At 53.4% G+C, this 22,471-nt stretch overlaps 11 protein-coding genes across 11 annotated transcripts; 4 read left to right on the top strand and 7 right to left on the bottom strand.

Annotated features, from left to right (window-relative positions):
* Positions 1 to 129: 129 nt before the first annotated feature.
* Positions 130 to 3,896, bottom strand: CCM_05801 (forkhead transcription factor Fkh1/2, putative; the record flags this gene model as incomplete). The annotated part of the gene is made up of 6 exons (XM_006670945.1): positions 130 to 326; positions 524 to 1,028; positions 1,122 to 1,235; positions 1,954 to 1,987; positions 2,039 to 2,829; positions 2,880 to 3,896. 6 exons carry the CDS (start codon positions 3,894 to 3,896, stop codon positions 130 to 132), a joined length of 2,658 nt encoding a protein of 885 aa, XP_006671008.1.
* A 755-nt stretch (positions 3,897 to 4,651) lies between these two features.
* CCM_05800 (Poly(A) polymerase) lies at positions 4,652 to 6,540 on the top strand (the record flags this gene model as incomplete). Its single annotated transcript, XM_006670944.1, has 2 exons — positions 4,652 to 4,794; positions 4,857 to 6,540. 2 exons carry the CDS (start codon positions 4,652 to 4,654, stop codon positions 6,538 to 6,540), a joined length of 1,827 nt encoding a protein of 608 aa, XP_006671007.1.
* Positions 6,541 to 7,233: 693 nt separating this feature from the next.
* On the bottom strand, positions 7,234 to 8,824 carry CCM_05799 (mtDNA inheritance protein Dml1, putative; the record flags this gene model as incomplete). The annotated part of the gene is made up of 3 exons (XM_006670943.1): positions 7,234 to 7,495; positions 7,548 to 8,492; positions 8,547 to 8,824. The coding sequence occupies 3 exons, from the start codon at positions 8,822 to 8,824 to the stop codon at positions 7,234 to 7,236; spliced, it is 1,485 nt and encodes a 494-aa protein (XP_006671006.1).
* A 427-nt stretch (positions 8,825 to 9,251) lies between these two features.
* On the top strand, positions 9,252 to 9,928 carry CCM_05798 (uncharacterized protein; the record flags this gene model as incomplete). The annotated part of the gene is made up of 3 exons (XM_006670942.1): positions 9,252 to 9,278; positions 9,340 to 9,466; positions 9,501 to 9,928. 3 exons carry the CDS (start codon positions 9,252 to 9,254, stop codon positions 9,926 to 9,928), a joined length of 582 nt encoding a protein of 193 aa, XP_006671005.1.
* Positions 9,929 to 10,182: 254 nt separating this feature from the next.
* On the bottom strand, positions 10,183 to 12,061 carry CCM_05797 (Cell division/GTP binding protein; the record flags this gene model as incomplete). The annotated part of the gene is made up of 3 exons (XM_006670941.1): positions 10,183 to 11,024; positions 11,070 to 11,456; positions 11,503 to 12,061. 3 exons carry the CDS (start codon positions 12,059 to 12,061, stop codon positions 10,183 to 10,185), a joined length of 1,788 nt encoding a protein of 595 aa, XP_006671004.1.
* Positions 12,062 to 12,550: 489 nt separating this feature from the next.
* Positions 12,551 to 13,594, top strand: CCM_05796 (negative regulator of the PHO system; the record flags this gene model as incomplete). Its single annotated transcript, XM_006670940.1, has 2 exons — positions 12,551 to 12,619; positions 12,680 to 13,594. 2 exons carry the CDS (start codon positions 12,551 to 12,553, stop codon positions 13,592 to 13,594), a joined length of 984 nt encoding a protein of 327 aa, XP_006671003.1.
* A 301-nt stretch (positions 13,595 to 13,895) lies between these two features.
* On the bottom strand, positions 13,896 to 14,965 carry CCM_05795 (tafazzin; the record flags this gene model as incomplete). The annotated part of the gene is made up of 3 exons (XM_006670939.1): positions 13,896 to 14,607; positions 14,659 to 14,763; positions 14,814 to 14,965. 3 exons carry the CDS (start codon positions 14,963 to 14,965, stop codon positions 13,896 to 13,898), a joined length of 969 nt encoding a protein of 322 aa, XP_006671002.1.
* A 331-nt stretch (positions 14,966 to 15,296) lies between these two features.
* On the top strand, positions 15,297 to 16,475 carry CCM_05794 (zinc finger containing protein; the record flags this gene model as incomplete). The annotated part of the gene is made up of 2 exons (XM_006670938.1): positions 15,297 to 15,872; positions 15,921 to 16,475. The coding sequence occupies 2 exons, from the start codon at positions 15,297 to 15,299 to the stop codon at positions 16,473 to 16,475; spliced, it is 1,131 nt and encodes a 376-aa protein (XP_006671001.1).
* An 83-nt stretch (positions 16,476 to 16,558) lies between these two features.
* CCM_05793 (peroxisomal adenine nucleotide transporter 1) lies at positions 16,559 to 17,548 on the bottom strand (the record flags this gene model as incomplete). The annotated part of the gene is made up of 1 exon (XM_006670937.1): positions 16,559 to 17,548. The coding sequence occupies one exon, from the start codon at positions 17,546 to 17,548 to the stop codon at positions 16,559 to 16,561; it is 990 nt and encodes a 329-aa protein (XP_006671000.1).
* Positions 17,549 to 18,151: 603 nt separating this feature from the next.
* CCM_05792 (SAGA complex component) lies at positions 18,152 to 19,549 on the bottom strand (the record flags this gene model as incomplete). Its single annotated transcript, XM_006670936.1, has 5 exons — positions 18,152 to 18,552; positions 18,603 to 18,779; positions 18,826 to 19,299; positions 19,352 to 19,471; positions 19,531 to 19,549. 5 exons carry the CDS (start codon positions 19,547 to 19,549, stop codon positions 18,152 to 18,154), a joined length of 1,191 nt encoding a protein of 396 aa, XP_006670999.1.
* Positions 19,550 to 19,954: 405 nt separating this feature from the next.
* On the bottom strand, positions 19,955 to 21,230 carry CCM_05791 (esterase; the record flags this gene model as incomplete). The annotated part of the gene is made up of 2 exons (XM_006670935.1): positions 19,955 to 20,050; positions 20,103 to 21,230. 2 exons carry the CDS (start codon positions 21,228 to 21,230, stop codon positions 19,955 to 19,957), a joined length of 1,224 nt encoding a protein of 407 aa, XP_006670998.1.
* Between the last annotated feature and the right edge of the window lie 1,241 nt (positions 21,231 to 22,471).

The raw sequence follows: 22,471 nt of genomic DNA, 5'->3' as shown, positions 1-22,471 counted from the left end.
CACCATCTTCACTCAGACATTTTGAATAAGATACGTAGTCAATTGCTACAATTCAGCGCTGAAAGTATTCAGTCGGCTTCCCCCTTCCTGTATCAAACATCATTCTAGACCTCAGACTTGGCAACCCAATCAATCCATGGCATCCTTTTGGAAATCCGGGTTTCGTAAACCATTCTCCTCGCCCACTACAACGTCCGTCGACGGCATTCTCCGCTGGTCAATCTCGTTGTTCAGCTCCAACACCTTGTCCACACGACCCTGGCGATATATCTGCCAAAACCGCAGCGCCGGGGCCATATTCTCGATCTTTTGTCTCCGGCCCAGAACTAGCGCCAGCATATAAACATCCTCGAAAGCCTAGTTAATGCCCTGCCCCGCGGACGGGGGGATCGCGTGCGCCGCATCGCCGAGAATCACGACGCTGCCCGTCTCAGACGTCCAGCGATCGAGCCTGGGCACTACGAAAAATGGCCACTTGTTGACCTTGCTCGGCTCGATGTGCGACTTTGCGTTGCGCACAAACTTCGGAAAGTGCCCGTTGCACCCTGCAGTAACGCAATCGCCGACTGCTTTTCGGCGACAAAGTCACGGTCCCAGCCCGGCTGCCTCTCAGCTGGCGCGAGACGCATCTGCTTGCCGATGAGCGCCTCTGAGCCGTCAGTTTTCTGCGGAGCGGTGACAAAGGCACCCTGCGGAGAGACAATAGTAACGGGGATGTGGTAGCCATCGGGGAGCTGGAGCTGCGCGGTGGGCACGGCGGCGGTGATGCCTGCCATGCCAACAAAAGTACTCTCGAGGCCCGGATAGAGGTGTTTGCGAACCGCCGAGGGGATACCATCGGCTTCAACAAGAAGTGAGGTCTCTATGCTTTTCTCATCCGTCAACGCAAAGGATACGCCTTCCGCGGTATCCTTTTCCACATGGGAGAATCTGGCGCCGTATTCCACCACCACGCCACCCTTAGCCAGCGCGGCGACCAGCTCATCGATCAGGACGTAGCGGTAGATACGTAGACCGTGGTAGCCGTACTATTCCACGCCGCCAAATTCCTGAATTTTGGTCAGGCGCCCATCCAGGTCGCGATACTCAAGGCTGTCAAAATTGTAGCCCTTGGTGCGCACTGTGTCGTAGAGGTCCAGCGCTCCAAGAACCTTGAGTGCGTTGGGCGAGAGCATGACGGCGTCGCCAATGTTGAGCGGCATTAAACGCGATTCGTATACGGTGGCGGGTATAGACTGCTAATGCAAGGCCAAGACGAGGGTGAGGCCGGCCAGGCCAGCTCCAATAATGGAAACGTTGACAGCTGCGTTAGACATGGCGGATGTCAAGGTGCTGATACCGAGATAAAGGTATTCGCTAAGGCTGATCCAGGAATGTGCTTTTTTCTGATCTGGAGTTGAGTTAGTAACAATGTTGAGAAACAGCAGCCTTCTCTTCTTGTAGCTCGACTTACACCACGAACTTCAGACGACGAGGCGACCCGGGGATTTGTGTCAGCCTAGTCGGTGAATTCGCGACTTGTGCTCCGGCACACTAAAGAGGCGTGCTAATCGGTTGCGGCTACCTAAGCAATAAGACCGGGTGCAATTTAGCAACAGGCTCGGTGAATTCGACCAGCCACAAGTGCTTACGGACCGGCTAGATTATATTTCTATCGAAATCGAACGGCAGACATAAAGTGAGAAAAATCTCAAGTTTCAAGCAGGGCCATGAGTAAGTTTGGCCTTGCCTGCAAGGCTTGCGCAATGCCGCCAAAGACGGAGCGGCGAGTCTGCCATCATGACTTCAGTCAGGTACGCTGGTATTTTGGCGGATACATTCGGTATGTTGTAGTATAAATTTCCCATCACTGAATTCGTTAAATATGTCGCACGTTCTTTTCGTCTTCCTTTACATCCCCAAAAATCATGTATTTCCCTTCAGCGCTGTCGGTACTGGTAACCCTCGCCCTACAGGAGCATGATATGCGCTTATACTTTGAAATCCTCTGTATATTGTCAGTAAGTTCAGCCCCATACAAATTAGGCGGTTTACGTACTTTGTCAAATCAATCCCTTCCTCCTCTACCTCGGCCGCGTTAGGCTCCTGTACCGTCTGTTGCGGTGGCAGCTGGGGCCGTGTTGGACTGCTTGGGGGTGATTTTCCCATGGGCGGTGGACTACTGCTCTGAGGCGGCATCGGCCCTCTTGTCTTGGACGGGCTCTCATAAGGAGCCATTGGCTTGAGTGGCGTGCTCCCTATATCAGCATACCTCCAGAATGGTGCGGGAGAGCTAGTGGGCATGTGCTGGCTTGGTCGTTGCGCGGTGCTGGGAGGTGCAAGCCTGGGGTGTATGCGCGGGGGCGCAGGGGTAACAAATGCCGAGTTGTCATCCTGATACGACGATGTCAGAGTCGGTGACTGCGGTTGGTAACCCGCAAACGAGGACTCTGCATCCATCGTCTTTCGCGGTCTTGGAAGCGGGCTGCCGTCTGCGGTCAAAGTTGCGTTCAACCCCGAGCGATCAGAACGGTTCGGTGTTGACTGCGACATGCGCAGAGAGGATCGCGGAACGGGCGAAGTCAGAGGAGAGGCTCGACGCTTCCTGCCGGTCGGTGTATCCCTTCCGGCCATATCTTTCGGTCCTTGCGTGATGTAGTTGAGTTGGTTCGGCGACGAGGGCGCAGAGGATCCACGATGTCCACCACGTCCAACCTTGTACGCATTACGAATCATCTCTTCTCGAGCCTCGGGAACGATCTGCCATTTCATGCCTTTTCCGGGTTCATCGGTGGACCTAGCAACTTTGTCAAAGGACTTGTTGAGAGATAGATTGTGTCTAATAGAGTTCTGAGAAGATTAGCACGCATCCAGTAGTCGAGACGAGGAATAACTTTTACCTGCCAGCCTGCTGCTTGCTGATTGCGATAGTATGAATATGTGTCCATTATATAGGTGTAAATTCCGTTTAAATTCAGCTTTTCGTCCTGTGCATTCACAATCGCCTGGGTAATCATCTGTGCGTAACTATATTGCGGCTTAATGTGCTGATTGTCATCAATGCTGAGATCGACACCGCTGGCACCGATGATAACGGCAGGAGTGCTGACAGCGGGTGACTTGAAGTCATTTCGCCGTGTCGGGGGTGGTGTACCTGGTCGCTTATAGTCGGCCGTGGCGGGAGCAATCGCTGGTTGGCGCCGAGAAGTGGGCATGTCTGCGGGCAAACCACTCCTCTGTAGGAATGTAGGATGAACATGCAGAGGGGTTATCTCCGACGGCAGCACAAACATCATCTCGACCTCTCCAATCTCGATAACCTCACCGCTCGTCAGTGGGTGACTGACGCGACATTTCAAGGGTTGGCCGTCGACCTTGGCCCCGTTTCGCCCCTTGATCTGAAGTAGCCATTTTTCGTCTTTCGAGTCAAAGATGATGGCCGCGTGGGCTCGGGAAACCATCTTGCTGGGGCCTAGATCAATATGCACGTAGTCTCGCTCTGCTGCGTCTTCTTCAGCACCTTGACCCTCGGGAGCGCGTCCGATATTGACAGCAAGCTTTGTAATATAGAACGTCCAGTCTTGGGCGGCAACTTTGGCGTACGCCTTGACGCCATCGCCGTTGGCTTCATAAATGGCATTCGCGTGATCTTTGCTCGCCTGTACAGCCTGAGACTTGAGCTGCTGCGTGACTTGGGACACAATCTGGTCATCATCGGTAGGCGGTCCGTGATCGCTATCGATGTTGGACGATCTTCGGTCGGGTTCGGGCGTTGCGACCTTCTTGCGGCGCTTGGCGGGTCGCGTTGGCGATGATGAAGGTCCCATTTCGGCGTCTGTAGGTTGAATCGTTTTCACATCTCTCCCGAGGCGCAGTTCTCGACGACCGCGTTGGGCTCTTTTCGCCGAGGGTGGCATGATGCCAGATGTGGGCAGTGCAGCGGCGACGCCTCAATTCGATGAGGAATTCAGGCTTACCTGACGTATAGAATAATGGTACCCTTCGTTCAGCACAGCACATGAATACTATGCGCTATGTATCAGCCAGTATGTAACTTGTGCGCGAGGTGTGAGAACGGGGAGAAATGATGGCGGTGGCTCTCTCAAGATTCTGGTTTACAGATCCCTTTGTCAGGGCACCGCGTTCGCGTTTAGAGTGCAGGGCGAAAAAAGGCTAACTATGACAGCTGAGTACAAAAGCGCCCCACCAAGCTACGTGTAGCTGGCGTATGAGGACTCACAGTTATGCGCGAATCTGCATGAGGTCTTTGTACTCAGTTCCACTCTTTGTGTACCTGCAGCCATCTCCCTTTGTACTCGCGGGAGCATCACCTCTGCCTGCTCTCGGGAAAAATATTATTCCTGCTCCTGTGGTCCAATCGTTGCCAAACCAGACCCAACTCGACAGCGAGATGGCTGGCGCGCGACAGGCACTAACTAAAGATTGTCTTTGACATCCAAGCTTGCCAGGCATATTCCGTCTCCCAGGCATTTTAGATCACACCTTCGTCTAGCCGCCGCCCGAAGCCAGCCCAACAATCCCGAAGCCTATCTCGTTGGCCAGTCAAAGGGAGCCTGCCATTGGCAGGATAGGTTCCAGTCGTCACGACCTTGTGTCGTCCGTTTCGAATCGGCTGGGTCCATCGTGTTGCCAATCACTAGCTTAGGCAACGATGAGCGGCGAGCAAGTTTACGGCGTCACCCCGCCCATCTCGGTGTCGCTGCCAACAGAGATTGAGAAGCGGGTTAGCGAATCTTTGATCGAGGAACTCCGTCGTCAAAAGACTTTTGAGAGTCCCTCCGATACGCAAAACAGGTACGCTCAACGACACTGCTGCCAAGTTCGATCTAGCCTTTGACGATGTTTCAACACAACAGATTTACCGTTCTCGAGTCGCTTCAGATAATTACAGACGAGTTCGTGAAAAAGGTCGCCCGTGAAAAGGAACCGAAAAACGATATTCTCATCAAGAATGCACGAGGCAAGGTATTTACCTACGGTAGCTTTCGCCTCGGTGTCTTTGGTCCCGGTTCCGATATCGATACCCTAATTGTTGCTCCGAAATATGTTACGCGCGAAGATTATTTTAAATACTTTCCAGATCTCCTCACCGAGATGGCGCCCAAAGACTCTATTACCGATATCACGGCCGTCACTGATGCCTTTGTGCCTATCATCAAGTTCGAGTACTCCGGCATCAGCATCGATTTGATCTTTTCTCGGATCATCCAGAAGCAACTTGCTCCCGATTTCACAGACCTCAGAGACTCTGGCTTTCTGCGTGGTCTTGATGAAGCGGAGCTCCGCTCCCTCAACGGCACCCGAGTCACGGACGAGATTCTATCTCTGGTTCCGGAACAGAGCACTTTCAGACTGGCCCTGAGAGCTATCAAGCTCTGGGCGCAGCGTCGAGCAGTATACGGGAACATTATGGGTTTCCCAGGCGGTGTCGCCTGGGCTATGCTTGTCGCCAGAGTCTGTCAGCTGTATCCCAAAGCCGCCACCTCGGTGATTGTCAACAAATTCTTCTTGGTCATGAGCCAGTGGCGATGGCCCCAGCCGGTGTTACTCAAGCCTATCGAGAACGGCCCTCTTCCAGTCCGCGTCTGGAACCCCAAAGTGTACAAGGGTGATTCCTTTCACTTGATGCCCATCATTACCCCAGCGTACCCATCTATGTGCGCTACCTTTAACATCACGCGATCCTCGATGAGCATCATCAAGCGAGAGCTTCAACGCGGACTCGAGATTTCAGAGCAGGTGATGGTAGGAAAGCAGCCTTGGAGCGACTTATTTGTCAAACACACGTTTTTCACTACAGGTTACAAGTACTACATCTCAGTGGTCTCGGCCAGTAAAGCAAAGGAGCCGCATAAGTTATGGGCAGGGTATATTGAATCCAAGGTCAGAATGCTTGTGCAAAAACTGGAGCAGCACCCTCACATTGCTCTGGCACACCCGTATGTCAAGGGCTACTCACGAAGGCACATTTGCAAGAATGAAAAGCAAATCGAGCAAGTGCAGGAGGGTAGCCTCGATTTTGTTGTTTCTAGTAACGTTCAGCTGGACATCGAGAGTAGCGAAAGGAATGGCGAGCCTACTCTAGCCGCCGATGGTGAAGACAAGCAGACGCTCTCCGAGGTCTTCACCACGACTCATTACATTGGCCTTGAGCTAGAAGAAGGTTTGTTTTCTCTTGGCCGCGAAGAATTTTGTCTGACATTAGTACCAGGTGCCAAATCTCTTGATCTGTCATACCAAGTCGACGAATTTAAGGTATTATGCACTACATGGCAGAAGTACCAGGAGGAATTGAAGCCGGTGGTATCTATCGGAGTTCAACATGTGCGCAAGTACGTTTACCCCACTTGCGAGCTGCCGTCATATGCTCACAAGCGAAGTTTCAACCTTCCGGACGACGTTTTTGAAGCAGGTGAAAAGAAGCCTCAAAAGAAGTCCTCCAAGGGCGCCAACGGGAAGAAGCGTGGCGCCACCGAGGTAATGCCGCTACTTGCAATCTTCTACGCTGTGGCTAAAGCGGTCGAAGTATATCCCTCCTAAGCAGAACAGAACACTAATATATGTACAGGACAACCAACCACCTGCGAAGCGACAGCAGGCATCCGTTGCGGCCGCCGGTTGATTGTATCAAGCTGTTGCAAATGGCAGCTACCGAACCTTCGCCACGAGCAGACGCCCATTTTTCATGCCCAGCTAGGGTATCTTGATCTTCATTGACCCGTGCGGAAACCCCTTATCACCTCCATTTCTGGCTGACTTTTATAAAGAGTGCTTGCACACGGCCGTAGCGAGCGGCGAAGGCGAGAAGAAAAACGTTGGATGACAGCCATGTTGGCGAAGAAATTTACACAGTCGAACATCGGCGACCTTCCTAGTTTGTTTGCCCAAAATCTTCCCTAGCAACTCGAAAGTTTGGACAGTATACCAAAATGAGCAGCAACCGGAGAAACGAAAATTATCATCGCAATGATAAACAAAAATATGTATCAAAATCAGACCCAGGCCCTGCTTGACAATGTCGAGAATTGGTCTTGCCGCGAGACAACAAGGCCAGATTCGTTTTTGGGGGGTTTTTTTTTTCGGGGGGGCCTTGCTACGGCCCAGGTTGGAGTTGTCCCTAGATATATAGTCGTTAGACATCTACTCCCTGAAATGCAGCGTATTTGATTTTGAGATCTTTCTTTTCATCATGCTTCCGTACATGCTTTCGCGGATCTTCATATGACCAAATGTCTAGTCATCCTCGCCGTCATCGCTTCCGCTTGACCAGTCGTCATGATACGCATCCCCAATTTCCGCTAGAGAATTGGACAGCGTCTCTCTCTCCTCGTTCCCGACGGCCCTCGTTACCTGCCTCATCAGCGCCTTCATGCGCGTCGAGATGCTTTGGTCAGTGAAGAGCGCCGTCTGTAGCGAGATGCTTTCTTGGTCGGCATCGTCTGGGAAAATGTCGGGATAGCTGCTCAAAATCGGAAACTTGAGTGCGGTATCGAATCTAGGCCTCCCGCATTAGCCTTTGGCTTGTCTTTCGATATCAAAATGCCTACCTCTTCACTATCGGGTCACCGATGCGGCGCCTGGATTCCTTTTCGCCCTCCTCTGCTTCCGGGTCTTGCCTAGCCTCGCCACGTGACGATATCGACTTGCCGAAGATTCGTTTCGTGCGTTCAAGGCCATCTTTGTCCACACGGCCGATTCCAAACAAATCAATGTCGAAACTGTCCATCTCTTCGAAATCGGCGTCCCTGGCTCCCAGTCCCATTCTCTGGCCGGCCAGGGTCTGCGCGCCCGTTGTGTTGACTATTTGCGAGATTTCATCCAAAGACACCCGCTCCCTACCACCTGCTTGAGGTAAGAGCCTAGACGGCAACGTCGTGGTCTCCATGGCTGCGGATAGGAGTGCCGATGTGTGCCACGGCGAGCTGTAGTCGACCTTGACCGAGCGTGGGAAGTGGCGCTCGGGAAGGGACAGGGGAACAAACATCGTTGCCTGTTGGCAAATCTCATTGACGCTGTGTGCTGTATTCGTAGACCGTAGTCGGCGCTTTTCCCGGGAAATACCTAACAGGGGGCTCTGGATACCCCAGACCCAGATGCACTGTTTGGGGTATTCGTCTCGCAGCGTCTCGAGATACGATGATGCGAATCCGCCCCAGGAATCGTCAATGGTGGAAATGACTTGAATTCCCTGCATGTGATCGCACTCCTCCACGAATGGGCGCCAATCCCGATCTACTATGTCTTGCTCCTTGTCTAGAGTGTGGAACAGCTCCTTGCCCATGTCAAAGCGCTCAAACGGCTGGATAGATGAGTGAAGCTCATAGTCGTATAGCGGGTTGAGCGACTTCGGGTGGTAATATGTCCGGGAAAAATCTGACCAGTATCGGACGTTGGATTGTGCCAACTTATCTGGCGTACTTCCCGCATCGAGACTCTGGAGGTAAACACTCTGCTGTAGAGGCTCTTGCTTATGCACGGCAGATTTGCCAGCCCTGTTCGTGTCAGCTGGGAACAGACGTTCCAATAATAGGTACACCATGACTTACCAGATTGTATTTAACATTACCTCCGCATCGGGTTCAACCTCATACAGCGCATTTATTTTCCTCAGCGAGCCGAATCCACCTTTCAAGTCATAAACCACGGTTCGAGGGAGAAAGGTATCGGATCCATCCGCGCCTACGCCGGCACGCCAGTGTACATCGTGATCAACAAACGGCCTTTCAGTGTCTGAGTATGTGAAGTACGATTCTTGCGTGTTCCAAAAGTGTGTGGCAACGTAGTTGCTCAGGTGGCCGAGCTGTAGTGTCAGGATTTCTCTCATGATGGAGAGGCAACGGAGGGACCTATCCACGCGAGAAAACAGCAACGTTGATAGTGCTGATGTATATGAAAACTGAGAGCTCACGCGAGAAAACAGCAACGTTGATAGTGCTGGCGTATATGAAACCCGAGAAGCAAAGACACCGGGTCAAGAAGAAACAAACTGATAACCCGAGAAATCAAACTATAGATGCTGCGATGAAGACCAGAAGCCCCACGACAAGTACTTTGAACATCTGTAGGGTAGCTCCACCAATGGAGAAGCCTCTCTGCATCGGCTGACTAAGGTTTGCGTCATAAACCTGAAGCTGTCCTATGCAATCAACTTATCGCCAGAAAGCTATCGATCGGGCCTGGATCATGGTGGATCATGGCAAAATGAGCGGGCTATGATCTCTCTCTTCCAATACATCTCATAACCCCGTAACATGGCTGATTCCACCCAGGTTACGGGCGTCAATACCAACCCACCTCAGCGCCAAACGCGGCTTCTGGGCAGAAGTCGAGTCCCTCAAGTCACCTGTGAAGAAGGAAGTTGCAGAAGTCCCCGAGGTTGGCGCCGCTGCTCCGAGCTCGGACAAGATCTCTCTGACTGATGGCAAGCCAACTGTCATTGTATTCCTCCGCCACTGCGGCTGCCCTTGTAAGTCGCATTACCTCCACGCACAATCATATAGCAAAACCAACACTCGCAGTCGCCGAAAAAGTCTTCAAGAAGCTGTCCACACTGTCCGACAGGCAACCTGGTCTTCACTGTATTGCCGTGTCGCACTCATCTTCTGAGACTACAGAGAAATGGATCCCGCAAGTTGGCGGCGCGTGGTCGACCGATGTAGTCATTGACGAGGGGCGGGACTTGTACGCGCAATGGGGTCTCGGACTGAGCGACGTGTGGCACATGTCCGGTCCCTCAGTGCTTTATTCCGTGTACCGCCTGGGCACTGACGAGGGCGTCTGGAACCGGCCAACAGAGAGTGGCACTCGCTGGAAGATTGGCGGCGCGTTTGCTGTCGACGAGGGCGGCGTGGTGCGCTACGCCCACGCTTCTAAAGCAGCCGATGACCTGCCGGACATCAATTCCGCCGCGCAGGCAGTGGGATTGTGACGGAGGAGAAGGAAGTGAACCAATGAACTCGTACGACATTGCCACGATCATTCAACATCATTTCATTCAAAGTCCTTAATGAACCAAGAAATGATACCAACCTTTACTAACTTGGCACTATCAACGGAACACATAAACAATGAGAACAGGATTTGAATGTGCTCTATTTCACAGGACAAATAACCAGAGGTAGTGGGGTATATCAGCGACAGCCCCTCGCTGCTCCAAAAGTGCAAAGGGAAGTATAAAATAGTCTAAACGGCGAAGAAAGACGGCGAAAATAGTCGAACGTTTCGATCCGCGAGATCAGGCTTCATCAGACAGAGCGCAAGATATCCGACAACCCCGATGCCACCAATAAGCTCAACAGCAAATGCGCTTGTGTTCTTTACCTGCGCCGCCAATCTTACCAACCCCAGGGGATCCTGGTCGTAAGTATGGCGTGTATGCCATCGCTTACGATCGCCCCTGTGGTGACCAGCGCGTCGTGCTACGGTGCCCGAGGCTCGCGCAATGAGCTCGTTGGAGGTGGTGGAGTGCAGGATACGCTCGGAGTCCAGGCTATGTCGCAGGCTCTGTGCCCAGCTCCAAATTTCCACCCGCCGCCAATCTCTCATCTGGAAAAACGGGTCTAGTACTGTGACGGTCGAGCCAGATTTTAACGTGCGCCGTGTCAGAGCCCAATCAGACGGATGGTATCGATGCTGTTCATGTGCCCACTTGACAGCTTTGGCGGCTGCGGAGTACCTGAGGCGTGATGCCCCTTCCAACGAAAATATACTCTCAACAAGGGCATCAAGGTCCGTTGGCAGCAGCGGTTTAATGTAAGCGGAGTTCATGAGAATGCTTGCATCCATGATATCGTTATCTGTTTGAGTGGCGTTGGATACGGCAAAAATGCCCGTATGATCGTTCATTCCGTCTAAAAGGGTAAAAGAGAAAACGTCGATGCCCCCGTCGTCTATTTCGTTTCGTAGATACTGCTTGCAGTCCTCGATGGCTGGCTCGTCGAGCTCGTCGGAACGCGCAAGTAGCGGGATGATGTTCGTAACGGCCTGGAGACGGGTTAATGCGTCCACATCCGTTTTCGTCAGGCCTGGGCGCGTTAGCAGTATACATCGAAGTTACCCCTATGACATACCGGTTGATGGCAGCATGTATAATACTGCGTGCACTATTGGTTCATTGCCGTTGCTTAGGAGCGAAATTAAGTCGGCGTCGGCCATTTGCTTTTCCAATAGCGGAGCCAAAGTTGACTCGAGAAAGTCGAAGGCATGGCGTGTGCTTATAGGGCTTTGGGGCGTAAAGTCTAGAAAGCAAATATTCCTGTCCAGAATGTCCTCAACAGAAGTGGACGATCTCCGTCGGAGCGTCTCGGATGGGATCTCTGTTTGCCACCATTGATATGGACGCGTACTGGCATGGGTTTCCAACACTGGCCCACTGAAGTGAGTATTTACAGCGTCAATGTGCACGATATGTTCACAACATTGGTATATGGAGCGAATTATGGAAGTTTTGCCAGTACCTGGGTAGTGTTAGTAGCTGGGCGGCAGATTGCGGGGATGACCAACCTGGAGATCCCAATACAAGTAGTCGTAACTTTCCCAGCGACCGACCAACAGTGGTAAAAGGACGACGACGAGGAATGAGGAGGTTTGGCATAATAAGTTGTGGTACAGGGCTCCCTGCGCTGCTCGGGGGCAGATCCCGGTACGTTTCCATGTGCTGCTGGGTAATAATGGCGTCTTCAATGGAGCCGTCGCGGTCAACGGCAGACGAAGAGCTGGAGAGATTTCGTGGTGACGACAGAAACGATAACGATGACTCTGGGCGCGATAGACCATACATATGTGGTGTATTTGGAGCGGAGAACTCGGCCACAGTGTCCTTCTCTGAACCGACGACTGGCGAGGATGCCATCGGCGACGGCAAGGCGTTTCTTTGCACGACAGGTTCACATTTAATGATGGAGCGACCGCGGGGGACTATACTGTCGGTATCCAACTTGAGATCCATATCTGCCTCAGTGACTAAGAAACAGCTACTGGTCTCGAGGGATTGGCTGGTTGCCGAGTGGGTGTAGTCGCGGAGTGCGCCAACAGACGCCCGCGGGCTCGGGACCGGTCGCATTTTGATCTATCGGGAATGGAGACAGAGAGACATTTGCATCGCGGAGAAGTGGATGATGGAAGATTTATGAAGGCTGAGAAAGTAATTTGGAGGTGAAGCTGGCAAATCCGACCAGGATAACTTAACGCGAACACATGGCCACTAGCAGCGTGACCCCGCCATAATACATAGGTAAGTCGCGAGATGGTGGTGCTGCCAGGGGCGGGGGTTGACCAGGCTACATGTAATTTGGCCCGTCCGGCGTTGGACTCGGAGGTACCGACAGCCAACACTGGAACAAGGACAATGAGTGTTCGGTTACTGCGATACCACCGCCTAGCCGCATGTCCCCTCCCTGACTCACTTAATCGGCACCACCATCAGACGTTACTGGGTGGTGGGATGCTTTGTGCCAAAGTCTAGGGCTATGTTGAACTGATCTACGGTGGGCAATAGTTGTTCCTCATACCTCAACAAGCCGCGTCAATATCAAACATCACGGCGTTCATCATGGATGGCAAGCGTCACCCCAGCTCGTTCCAGCAGCTGGAAAAGCTGGGCGAAGGAACGTATGCGACGGTACGTATGTTGGAAGCCAACCTCGAACTCCCCTTGCTCATCTAAAAACCCCATCCACAGGTTTTCAAGGGCAGAAACCGCCAGACTGGTGAGCTCGTTGCCCTCAAAGAAATCCACCTCGACTCCGAAGAAGGTACTCCGTCGACGGCAATTCGCGAGATCTCGCTCATGAAGGAACTGAAGCACGAGAACATTGTCGCCCTCCACGATGTCATTCACACCGAAAACAAGCTCATGCTCGTGTTTGAGCACATGGACGGCGATTTGAAGCGCTATATGGACACTCATGGCGAGCGTGGTGCCCTCAAACCCGCCACTATCAAGTCCTTCATGTATCAGCTTCTGAAGGGCATCGACTTTTGCCACCAAAACAGGGTCCTGCACAGAGATTTAAAGCCGCAGAATCTCCTATACAATAGCAAGGGGCTTCTAAAGCTGGGCGATTTCGGTCTGGCCCGCGCCTTTGGTATTCCAGTCAACACCTTTTCCAACGAAGTCGTCACCCTGTGGTACCGCGCGCCGGATGTGCTTCTCGGCAGCCGCACCTACAACACCAGCATCGACATTTGGTCCGCCGGCTGCATCATGGCCGAGATGTACACTGGTCGCCCGCTGTTCCCGGGCACGACAAACGAAGACCAGATCATCCGCATCTTCCGCATCATGGGTACCCCGACCGAGCGAACCTGGCCCGGCATCACCCAGCTGCCAGAGTACAAGCCGACGTTCCAGATGTACGCGACGCAAGATTTGCGCAATATTTTACCCGCCATTGATCCTACCGGCATCGACCTCCTCCAGAGAATGCTGCAGCTGCGGCCCGAGCTGCGCATCAGCGCCCACGACGCCCTACAACACCCCTGGTTTAACGACCTGTTAATGCACCAACAACAGCAAGCGGCTCAAGCGGCTGCGCAGGCCGGAGCTAGAGGGGGTTATCAGCAAGTTCCAGTGCAAGGCTACGAAGGCTACTAGGGATAGGCTTGTAGCGTGGCATAGCGAGCGACTGATGTAGATGTTGCGTTGATTATAGCATGTTTATGAGCGTCTCGGCCAAGTTGTCTTTTCAGCGCTGGTTGACAGGCAGCTAGACATTGGACGGAACGGAGTTTTGGTGGCATTACTAGAGACAGGAAAACGGTATATATAATAATGTTCATTTGTTGCAAAATTTGCGTCACTGCAAGCCGTAAAATTTAATGTCACTGCAAGGCTACCGTCTATACCGTATGCAAATGTCTAGTCTAATGTACAGTGAAACTACAATGCAAGCCGCCTAATGTCGATTTACAAGACTTCCGTCTACCGGACTCTTGAACCTGCGCTTGTTCGGCTCCTTGTCCCACGTTTCCGCCAGCGCCGCGGTTTCATCTACCTCCTGTGGTAAGTCCAGCGTCGCGCGCATCTTGAGAATCTCGTCGCGCACCGCCTTGGCCAGCTCTATGCGGAGCTGCGCCGCCTCCGGACCATGTTGCAACTCCTCGTCAGTCTTCTTCTCGCGCAGCTGGCGCCAGCGCTGACGGTAGGCCCCAAAGAGCAGGTTCGTGTCGGCGGGGGCGCCGATGGCGACACGGATGCGCTTGCCCACGCGGGGTAGGAAGCGCGGGAACCCGCGATCCTCGGGCATTATGTGCTGAGTGCCGTCAACGAACATGGGCACGAACTCGGGCGCGGGGTCGCTCTCCAGGATGAGCCGCGACACGCCCCATTTAAAGTAACGCAGGCTGCTGTCGGCGCTCTGGTGGCAGCATGCCTCGGGGAAGACGTGCACCCAGGCGTTGCGATTCGCCGTGTAAAAGGCCGGCGCAGGGATGATGTCCTTGCCGTTGGTCGAGTAGGTTGACTTTGTGATTTTTGGAATTGATGAAGGGCCGGAGAGAAGACCCAGTGCTTGCGTCATGGTCGGTTGGTATAGGCCACCGAGCTTAGAATGCCATGATCGGTGCGTGGGAAGGGTTTGGCCGAGGTTGAAGAAGGCAGATGTAAGACTAGATTCAGACGGTCAGCTGGGTTCTGATGCCTCGGCGTATGCATAGTACCTATTCTTGAAGCATATGTCATGCGCAGCAAGACTCCATCGAAGGTTCTCAACGTCGAAAGCGTAGCGCATGGGAAGAATACCCCAAATTAGAGGATCGTCCAGTCTGTACAGGTTAGCTCATGCTCAACACCTCTCGAACAGCCAGAAACGCACACTGCAAGATGATTGCACACGGTAATCAAGCCGCGATCCTTGCCGTACTTCTTTCGCCTATCTAGGACTCCCAGAAGGTTCTGTAGGCCCGTCACCTCGACGGTGTTGAAGGCGTAGAGAAATCCCCGACAAGCTGCGCCGATGGTGGCCATGACGGCTGTCGAGCCTAGCCGCCAGCCTAAGCCACGGCGCAGCGGCGAGGGTGGAGGTGAAGAGCAAGACATGGCAAGAAAGTTGTCGGATCCTCAGACGCAGCCAGTTGGCGTGGTCCTTGGCGGGTGCGCAGTTGCACTGCAACGGTTGTGAGAAGCTGGAAATTTTCCGATCGCGATCAGGCAATGAATGAGCTACTGGTGCCACGCCCCACCTCTCATGCGTCGGCTTGTCTTTGATCAATCTTCAGCCTATTCAGCCAGAAAATACAGTCTATAGCAAATAACCACAACACGACGAAGAGCCGGGAATTCGGTATCCTCCCTAAGCATGTCGCATAGTATGCTCCTGTTCGATTTCCAAGCGGCATCGGCTAGAACTAACCTCAGTTCAGGCAAGCGAAATACGACACGGCCCGTCTTCACCTCGCACGAGCGCAGCCTCGCCAAGGCCAACTGGGCGTCCAAGTCGGCTCGCCTGCACCGCGACTCGTTTCTGCCATTTGGCTCGTGCAGCCTGTGCCTGGAGCTGGCCCGAGACCCGGTGTCCTGCCTGGGCGGCGACATCTTTTGCCGCGAGTGTGCGCTTGCCAACATGCTCGCACAGAAACAGGACATTAAGCGCGCCGACAAGGCGCGGAGGCAGGCGGAACGTGATACCGCCCGGGCGCAGGCCGCCCACGACGACGAGGACCAGCGCCGTGCCGTTCGCGATTTTGAGCTCACGCAGGCCGGACTCTCTGGCAGTGCGAGACCTGCTGCGGAAAGAGATGTAGCGAAAGAAACGAATAACGATACCCCAAGGATCACGAACGTAAAGAGAAAATTTGAGCTAGACGCGGAGGAACTGGAGAGGATAGCCAAAGAAGACCGAGCAAAAGCTCGAAAGACCATTAACGACGAAGAGGCAAGATTTAGCCATTGGCACAACCGGCGCAAGACTAACATAAACTAGGCCGCTAAATCATCATTACCGTCCTTTTGGACACCCTCACTCACACCCGACGCCACCAAAGACGCCCGACTCCTCGAAGCCTCCAAGAAAACCAAACCCGTTGCTGTGTGTCCCGCGTCCGCCAGCGATAACCCGCACGCGCTCAGCCTGCAGCACCTCATCACCATTCACTTTGACGAGCAGTCCGACCTGTCCAAGCGAGCCGGCACCCGCACCTGCCCGTCGTGCCGCAAGACGCTGACCAACGCGTCGAGCCCGGCCATGGCCATCAAGTGCGGGCACGTACTGTGCCTCGGCTGCGTCAAGCAGTTTGTGGCGCCGCCGCCGAAGCAGGCGGCCAAGGAAACGACCAGAGACGCGGCAGCGGCGTGCTTTGTCTGCGATACGCCGCTGTCGTGGAGGGTCGACGCATTCACGTCCACGTCCACATCTACGTCCACGTCCAAGCCTTCGCTGCTGCCAAGCGGCATGATTGCGCTGAAATCCGAAGGCACGGGCTTTTCAGCGCGCGGCGGCAACACCGTGGAACGCAACAATGTAGCTTTCCAATGTTAGCCCAACAAAAACCTCTTTTACCTAGACATACATATATATATATATATATATACATAGAACCAAAATACAATGACCTGAGCAACTCAACTCGACGACTTTAGTGGACGACGAGCATGCGACATGATCCACATGCGAATCACCAACCGGTGAAAGAAGCCCTTGGTCAACATTGTCAGTCCATGACTGAAGAAGCCCTTGAGCAGCTCGCCCTCCATGCCGTCATACAGCGCCCCGAGTCCCTCCGTCTTCATCAGCCGCAGGATCATGCCAAAGATGGTTCTATCAAGCGCTGCCACAATTCTCGCCCACACAGACCTCCTCTTTGACCTTCTCTTCTTCCTCTCCTCATCTTCATCCTCGTCCTCGTCCAAACCCGCATTCGGCATTTGTAGCATCGTCTTGGCCGTCTGGAATGGATACGTCAGTGCCGTGGCCGCCGACTTGCTCAGCGCTGCCAGTAGAAATGCCACCCATGCGACCGGCACGTCCATCTCCTCCTCTAGCATGGGAATCACGCGCTCCGCGAGCCTCCTATTAAGCAGCATGGTAATACTAGGGTTCAGCGTCAGCACCAACGTCGCCGAATATCCCGCCCAGAGCGCCTTTATGCCGCCGTCCCGGCGCATGTCCCGCAGCGTCTCTGTAACCGACCGCATTTCGTCATCACTCGGCGTCATCTGGCGCCTCGCAACGACATTGGACAGCGGCGCCGTGCACGCCTTGGACGCGGCGCCGGCCATCATGCCGAATGCCACCTCCTGTAGCACGCCCGGTCCCTTGCCGCTGCGCTGCCGCAGAAAATTGTAGAAACCGAAGAAGAGGAACGAGTCAATGATGGACTTGGAGACATCGGTGCCCAGGCCGCTGTAAAATGTCCCGGCGCCCTCTTCACGCAGGATGCTGCGGAAGGCGTCGACGACGCCGCTATACTGCGACTGGTCGTCGAGCTGCCGCTGAATCTTGAGGCGCGTTGTGACGAGGTCGAGTGGTGCGAGAACGGCAGTGGATGTGGCGGTGCCAAAAGAGCCGGAAATTGCGTGGCCAAGAGCCTCGAGGACCTGTGAGGAAGCCATGCTCGTTGCAGAATGCAGAAGAGCGATCGATGTCAATAGCCACAGTGTGGTGGTTATTGTAACAGCTGCGCGACTATGGTAAGCGATTGAAAAAAAGAAAATAGTCTGAAAATAGGATGAAACAGTAGATGTCCAATGTAGTGTTATGCTAGGCGATATCCCACAGCATGAACATGTGCCAGTTGCCGAGCTTCTTATCAACGACGTCATCGACGATCTGCGTAGCTGACTGCCAGTCCCACAACCCTAACCAACCTAGGTACATAAGGAGGCATGCTATTGCAGCAAAATTGATTGCTGATGATGGCAATTCGATGAAGAGAAAGAATCAAATCACTGACGCTGCAAAAGGCGCCATCGTGGATATCTTTAATAAAATAAATTGCTTTGCCCTCAAATAATAAAGCTCGCACGCTGTCCGTATCCAATGCTCACTCTACGCACATACCTTCCGCCGTCATTACCAATTCCGAAGCACAGAACTAGTGGGTATAAACTAAAGCCAAATAATTCAAAAGAGCCTTCTACCAACCTTACAACGCCGTCATGACCGAAACGCCCAAAGCAATGAAAACGCCATATATGCTCCGTAATGCTCTCAGTTCAGCCCCTTGCCACTGCCGATGCCGGTCTCGAAGGCGTCGCCGGGATCGCAAACGACCCTGACCGTGCCGACGTGGGAAAGCTTAGCGCGCCCACATCCTCCCCCTCCGCGTCGCCGTCCTCCAACCCCGGATGGCCCTCGGGCAGTTTCTGCGCGCCGTAACCAACAACCTGGAAGATATTGGTGCGGCCGCCGTTAGTGGCCATCTGTAGCTGCTCGTGGAGACGCGCAAGCTGGTACTGGCGCTTGATAGGGGTGAAAAAGGGTTGCGGCACGAGGGGCTTGGGCTTCCAGCTGCTGAGGGCCGCCATGACAGCGCCACTTTCCTCGTCCGAGTCGACGGGGCCTTGGTTCTCTTCGTCTTCGTCCGGGACAGGGGCGTTGGCATCCAGAGCAGCCTCTGTACTGTGTTAGAAGAGTGTAATGACCGTATATCTGGGTAGGACGTACTCTGTTGCTTAGCTTGATTCTTCTTTTGGTAAGCCGCAAGGAGCATGTCGTAAGGTAGCGAACGGCCTGAGACCGCACGCTTGGCACCCATCGAGTGACTTTTGCAGGTAAGCGAGCGCGCGCATGGTTGCCCGTTGGGGAGAATGACACCACATTGTCGTTCAACATCGACAGGGCCTGCAAATGTTAGCACTATACATGTAAGACAGCACGTAGAGTATACCCTTTGGTTTGGGCACTTTGGCCTTCGGCTCATCCTTCTTCTTCTTGGCCTTGGGCGCCTTTTCCGGCTCGCCATCGGCCTTGCGCTTCTTGCCCTTGCTATCCTCGGGTTTCTTCCCGGCGCGCTTGCCACCCTTTTTATCATCATCGTCATCGCTCTCCTCGTCGTCCTTGTCCTCGGCCTTGCGCGCCTCTTCCTCGCGTGCGGCCTCCTTTGCTCGCTCGCGGGCTTCCCTCGCCTCTTTCTTGCGCTGCGCCTTTTCCTTCTTCAATTTGAGGCATGCCGCGATATGCGCCTTGGTCGCTGTCTTCAGGATGCTCTTTTTGCAGTGCTTACACTGCTGCAGGTCGGGCGAGTCTTCGAGGGGCCGGCCGGTCGCAAAGGCCTCCCGCGCATTGTCGTCGAGCTGGTTGACGACGGGCCCGGGAGAGGCGATAGAAGCCGAGGGTGAGCTGACGATTTTCTTCTTTTCGTCTACCCCATGTGTTAGCGATGCCACTGCCGTGTCTCGTCAGTGCGCACATACCTTCGACGACGCTACCGTCACGCCAGTTGCCGGGCTTGTTGTGTTTGGGTGCCTGCTTCTTTAGTTTAATGGTGCCACCCTTGGTGTCCTTTTTGGACGACTTGGCAGACTCTTTTGCGCCTGCGATGATTGTCAGACTGCGGGTGATGCTGTGACATAGAGTGGGGGTCAGCGTATACCTTTAGCTTCTGGAGCCATGGTGACTGTGGCGGATGAAGGGAGGCCAAAAGGCTCAAACGTAGCTTGAGGCCTCAGCGAGCGATAAGAAATAACAGAACCGGTATTTTGGGAGATGGAAATGAGAAATATCGCGCGGAGGTTGAAATGGCAGGCAAGGTATCCCGCCAGCCGCGTGATGCGGACGGAGGAAGTTGTGCATCAAAGTTAGTCCGACCCAGGTTGTTCTAGTGTGTACGCGCTAACTACCTCCTGCTGTCAGAGTGAGTGCCAAAGCGCTAACTGATGATCAGGTATGAGGCGATGAACAAAGGCCTTCCTATGCTGCGCTAAACATTTCGGAAAAGAGAAATAATTAAAAAGAGAAAGATCCACATAGACATCGTTGAAACCATTCTATTTACTGCCCCGTTTTACTACCATGTCTTACAGTTCTACGTTTGCTGGCTGAACAGTCAAAATGTCTGTCTCGCGCCAAGTTTGGTAGACTCTGTCGCGAATGGCCATGTGGCCCTTGGTGCGCTATTCGAAGGTCAGAAACAGGAAGAAAAGACTGTACTACCAGGCAACTTACTGGATGAAATGTTTTGCCGTAATATGTCGGCACATACCACATGGAATTCTGCACCGCTACCTCGTCACCGCGCAGCACTTGCGGATCACCAAGGGTCGAATTCGGGGGGAAAGGCTCGTGGGGCATGGTCGAGCCGTCATTATCCTCGCCACCGACTAAAAAGAACCAAGTCTCGTTGCGCATATAATCCGGCTCAACTACCCCCGGCTCACAAAAGCGGTGGCCCTCAAAGGCATCGTCGTAATTCACAAACAATACCCTTGGCTCCGTAAACGCTTCATTGATGGTGTGAACGGCCTGTTCGATTCGGTGATTCACGTTGAGGACCATGCGGTTCATATTTCTACGCAGGTCTTGCTTCAGTTTTGGCCCGCGCCACCATATTCCCAAAGAATAATTATCGCACTCTTCCGTGTCGGCGTTAAAGAAGCGCGCGTAGCCCGTGATGGTAATGGTGAACCAGGGACGCTTCTCCCAGTGGACCCTGTCCAAAACCTCCATAATGAGCAGACGTAGGTGCTGGTCGAACTCGGGCCCAGCAATTTGTGCGTCAGAGCGCTCGAGAGCGGCCTCACAGGTTCCCGAGTAGAAAGAGTAAAAGCGGAAGATGCAGCTATTCATAATGTCAAAGAAGCCCAGGTCGTTACCGCCGATGGAGAGCAGGGCGAAATCAGCAGATGCCGTAGTGTTAATGAGATCAACCTGGGAATGTTCACCGCCGGCCAAGACATCCTGTATCGTCGACCCCGTACATGACAGATGCTGAAAGGTCGTGGCGTTGCCGTGGTCATCGTTTTGGGCCGACATCATGTCGTTGCGAATGAGTATGGGATACGCATGGCTGCCCAGGCGGCAATCGACTTCGGAACCGTTGATGCCTGTGCCGATGCCGGCCGAGTAGGAGTCGCCGAGAGCGATGAAACCGGTCGAAGGGAACCCCGGGCGGTGCGGAAAGTCGAAACCATTGACCGGCTGTCCGTGGCGGGGGATGTTTGGCGCTGGTAGTGGTCGCGCGAGTGTGCTGTCATCAGGGGCGGGAGACCAAGGCCAGCTTAGACGCAACGCGGGTAGCGCGCGGGCGGATTGGAGGAGGAGGAGGAGGCGTGGCAAAAGATCTTGGGGTTTCATGGTGGCTGGATCAAGTCGCAGCGGGCGAGGGTGTATCGCATACCGAGAGCACAGCAGCGGGAGATGTGTGTGAATGCGAGTGAGGTTGACTGTACTTTAAAAGTGTTGAGGGAAGCCCAGCAAGGGTATGTAGGTAGCACTGGTGCCGCGTCATACTCACGGGCGCGTGAGGTTGGAGGGTGGGCAGATTGGGGCTAAAATGGTTGGAAGAGGGGTCAAGTTGGAACAAGTTGGATGAAAAGGCGGAAGCAGAAGGTGAGAGGTCTTGTTGGTGTTGATACGGTGGCTGGCATGTGGTGAGGCCCTGCATTGTTACTGGCTGGTTTGCGTGGCAGACAGAGGCAGATGACCAATGCAGCGAGCTGAGTATACTTTTTTGACACCATCAAGGGCGGCTGTCAAGTAACATTTTTTTTTATCCCCTTCCCCGATGATCTGTTTTCCTGCTACATGATTCGATCGCAACACATCCAGAGACGGGCTTGCATGTCCTGCCAGACCCCAGACTTGTCCCTCTGCGTGAACTGGCTTGAATACGTGGCTGGCGTATCTGTGGAAAACAAAAAAGAATCCCAAGAAAAGATATCTGCAGTTCATCCGAAAGAGAAATACCCCTACATGCGGGTTCTCTCACCTGGCTGATTCGGTATGGCTGTCTTGATGGGTGTTCAACTTACGGCGTGCGTGCAAGTTGTTCACCTCATTAGACATGCCTCGCCTGTGCTTACTGGACAAGCATAAAAAGACCAACAAGAGTATCAACAACAAAATCAACCATGTTCACAATAGTACTCAAGATCGAGTTCTTTTTTTTTCAGATAACAAGATGCAATTCCCATCATGGCATGTCCTATCTCAAATTGATAATTGTCTCGTTCCATCAACCACGGCGGACAAGCCGTGATAACATTGAGCGAGGGCCTTCGCGTTGAGGCTAGATAGGTAGTCAACAACTCACTGACAACATCTTAGCCGATCCCTCAGCACTTTCTGGGGTGTTGCAAATGATAGAATCTGCATTACATATGTTTGGCACCGCACGTATGCAGCCAGTCTAGCAGTATGACAAGGGCACTACAGATGCAAATGGCGTCAGGGGCGGGCTACATCGAGTATTTAGTAGGACTCCAATCTTGTCTTTGGAGGAGTTACAAATCTGAGGGAAAGTCATAAATATATATTACGAATTCATTTATATGTGTATGATGACGGAAACTTGACCAACCCGTCTCAAAACCTCG

Source organism: Cordyceps militaris, assembly GCF_000225605.1.
Source record: "Cordyceps militaris CM01 unplaced genomic scaffold CCM_S00004, whole genome shotgun sequence".
NCBI lineage: Eukaryota > Fungi > Ascomycota > Sordariomycetes > Hypocreales > Cordycipitaceae > Cordyceps > Cordyceps militaris.
This window is presented reverse-complemented; position numbering and strand designations above follow the sequence as displayed.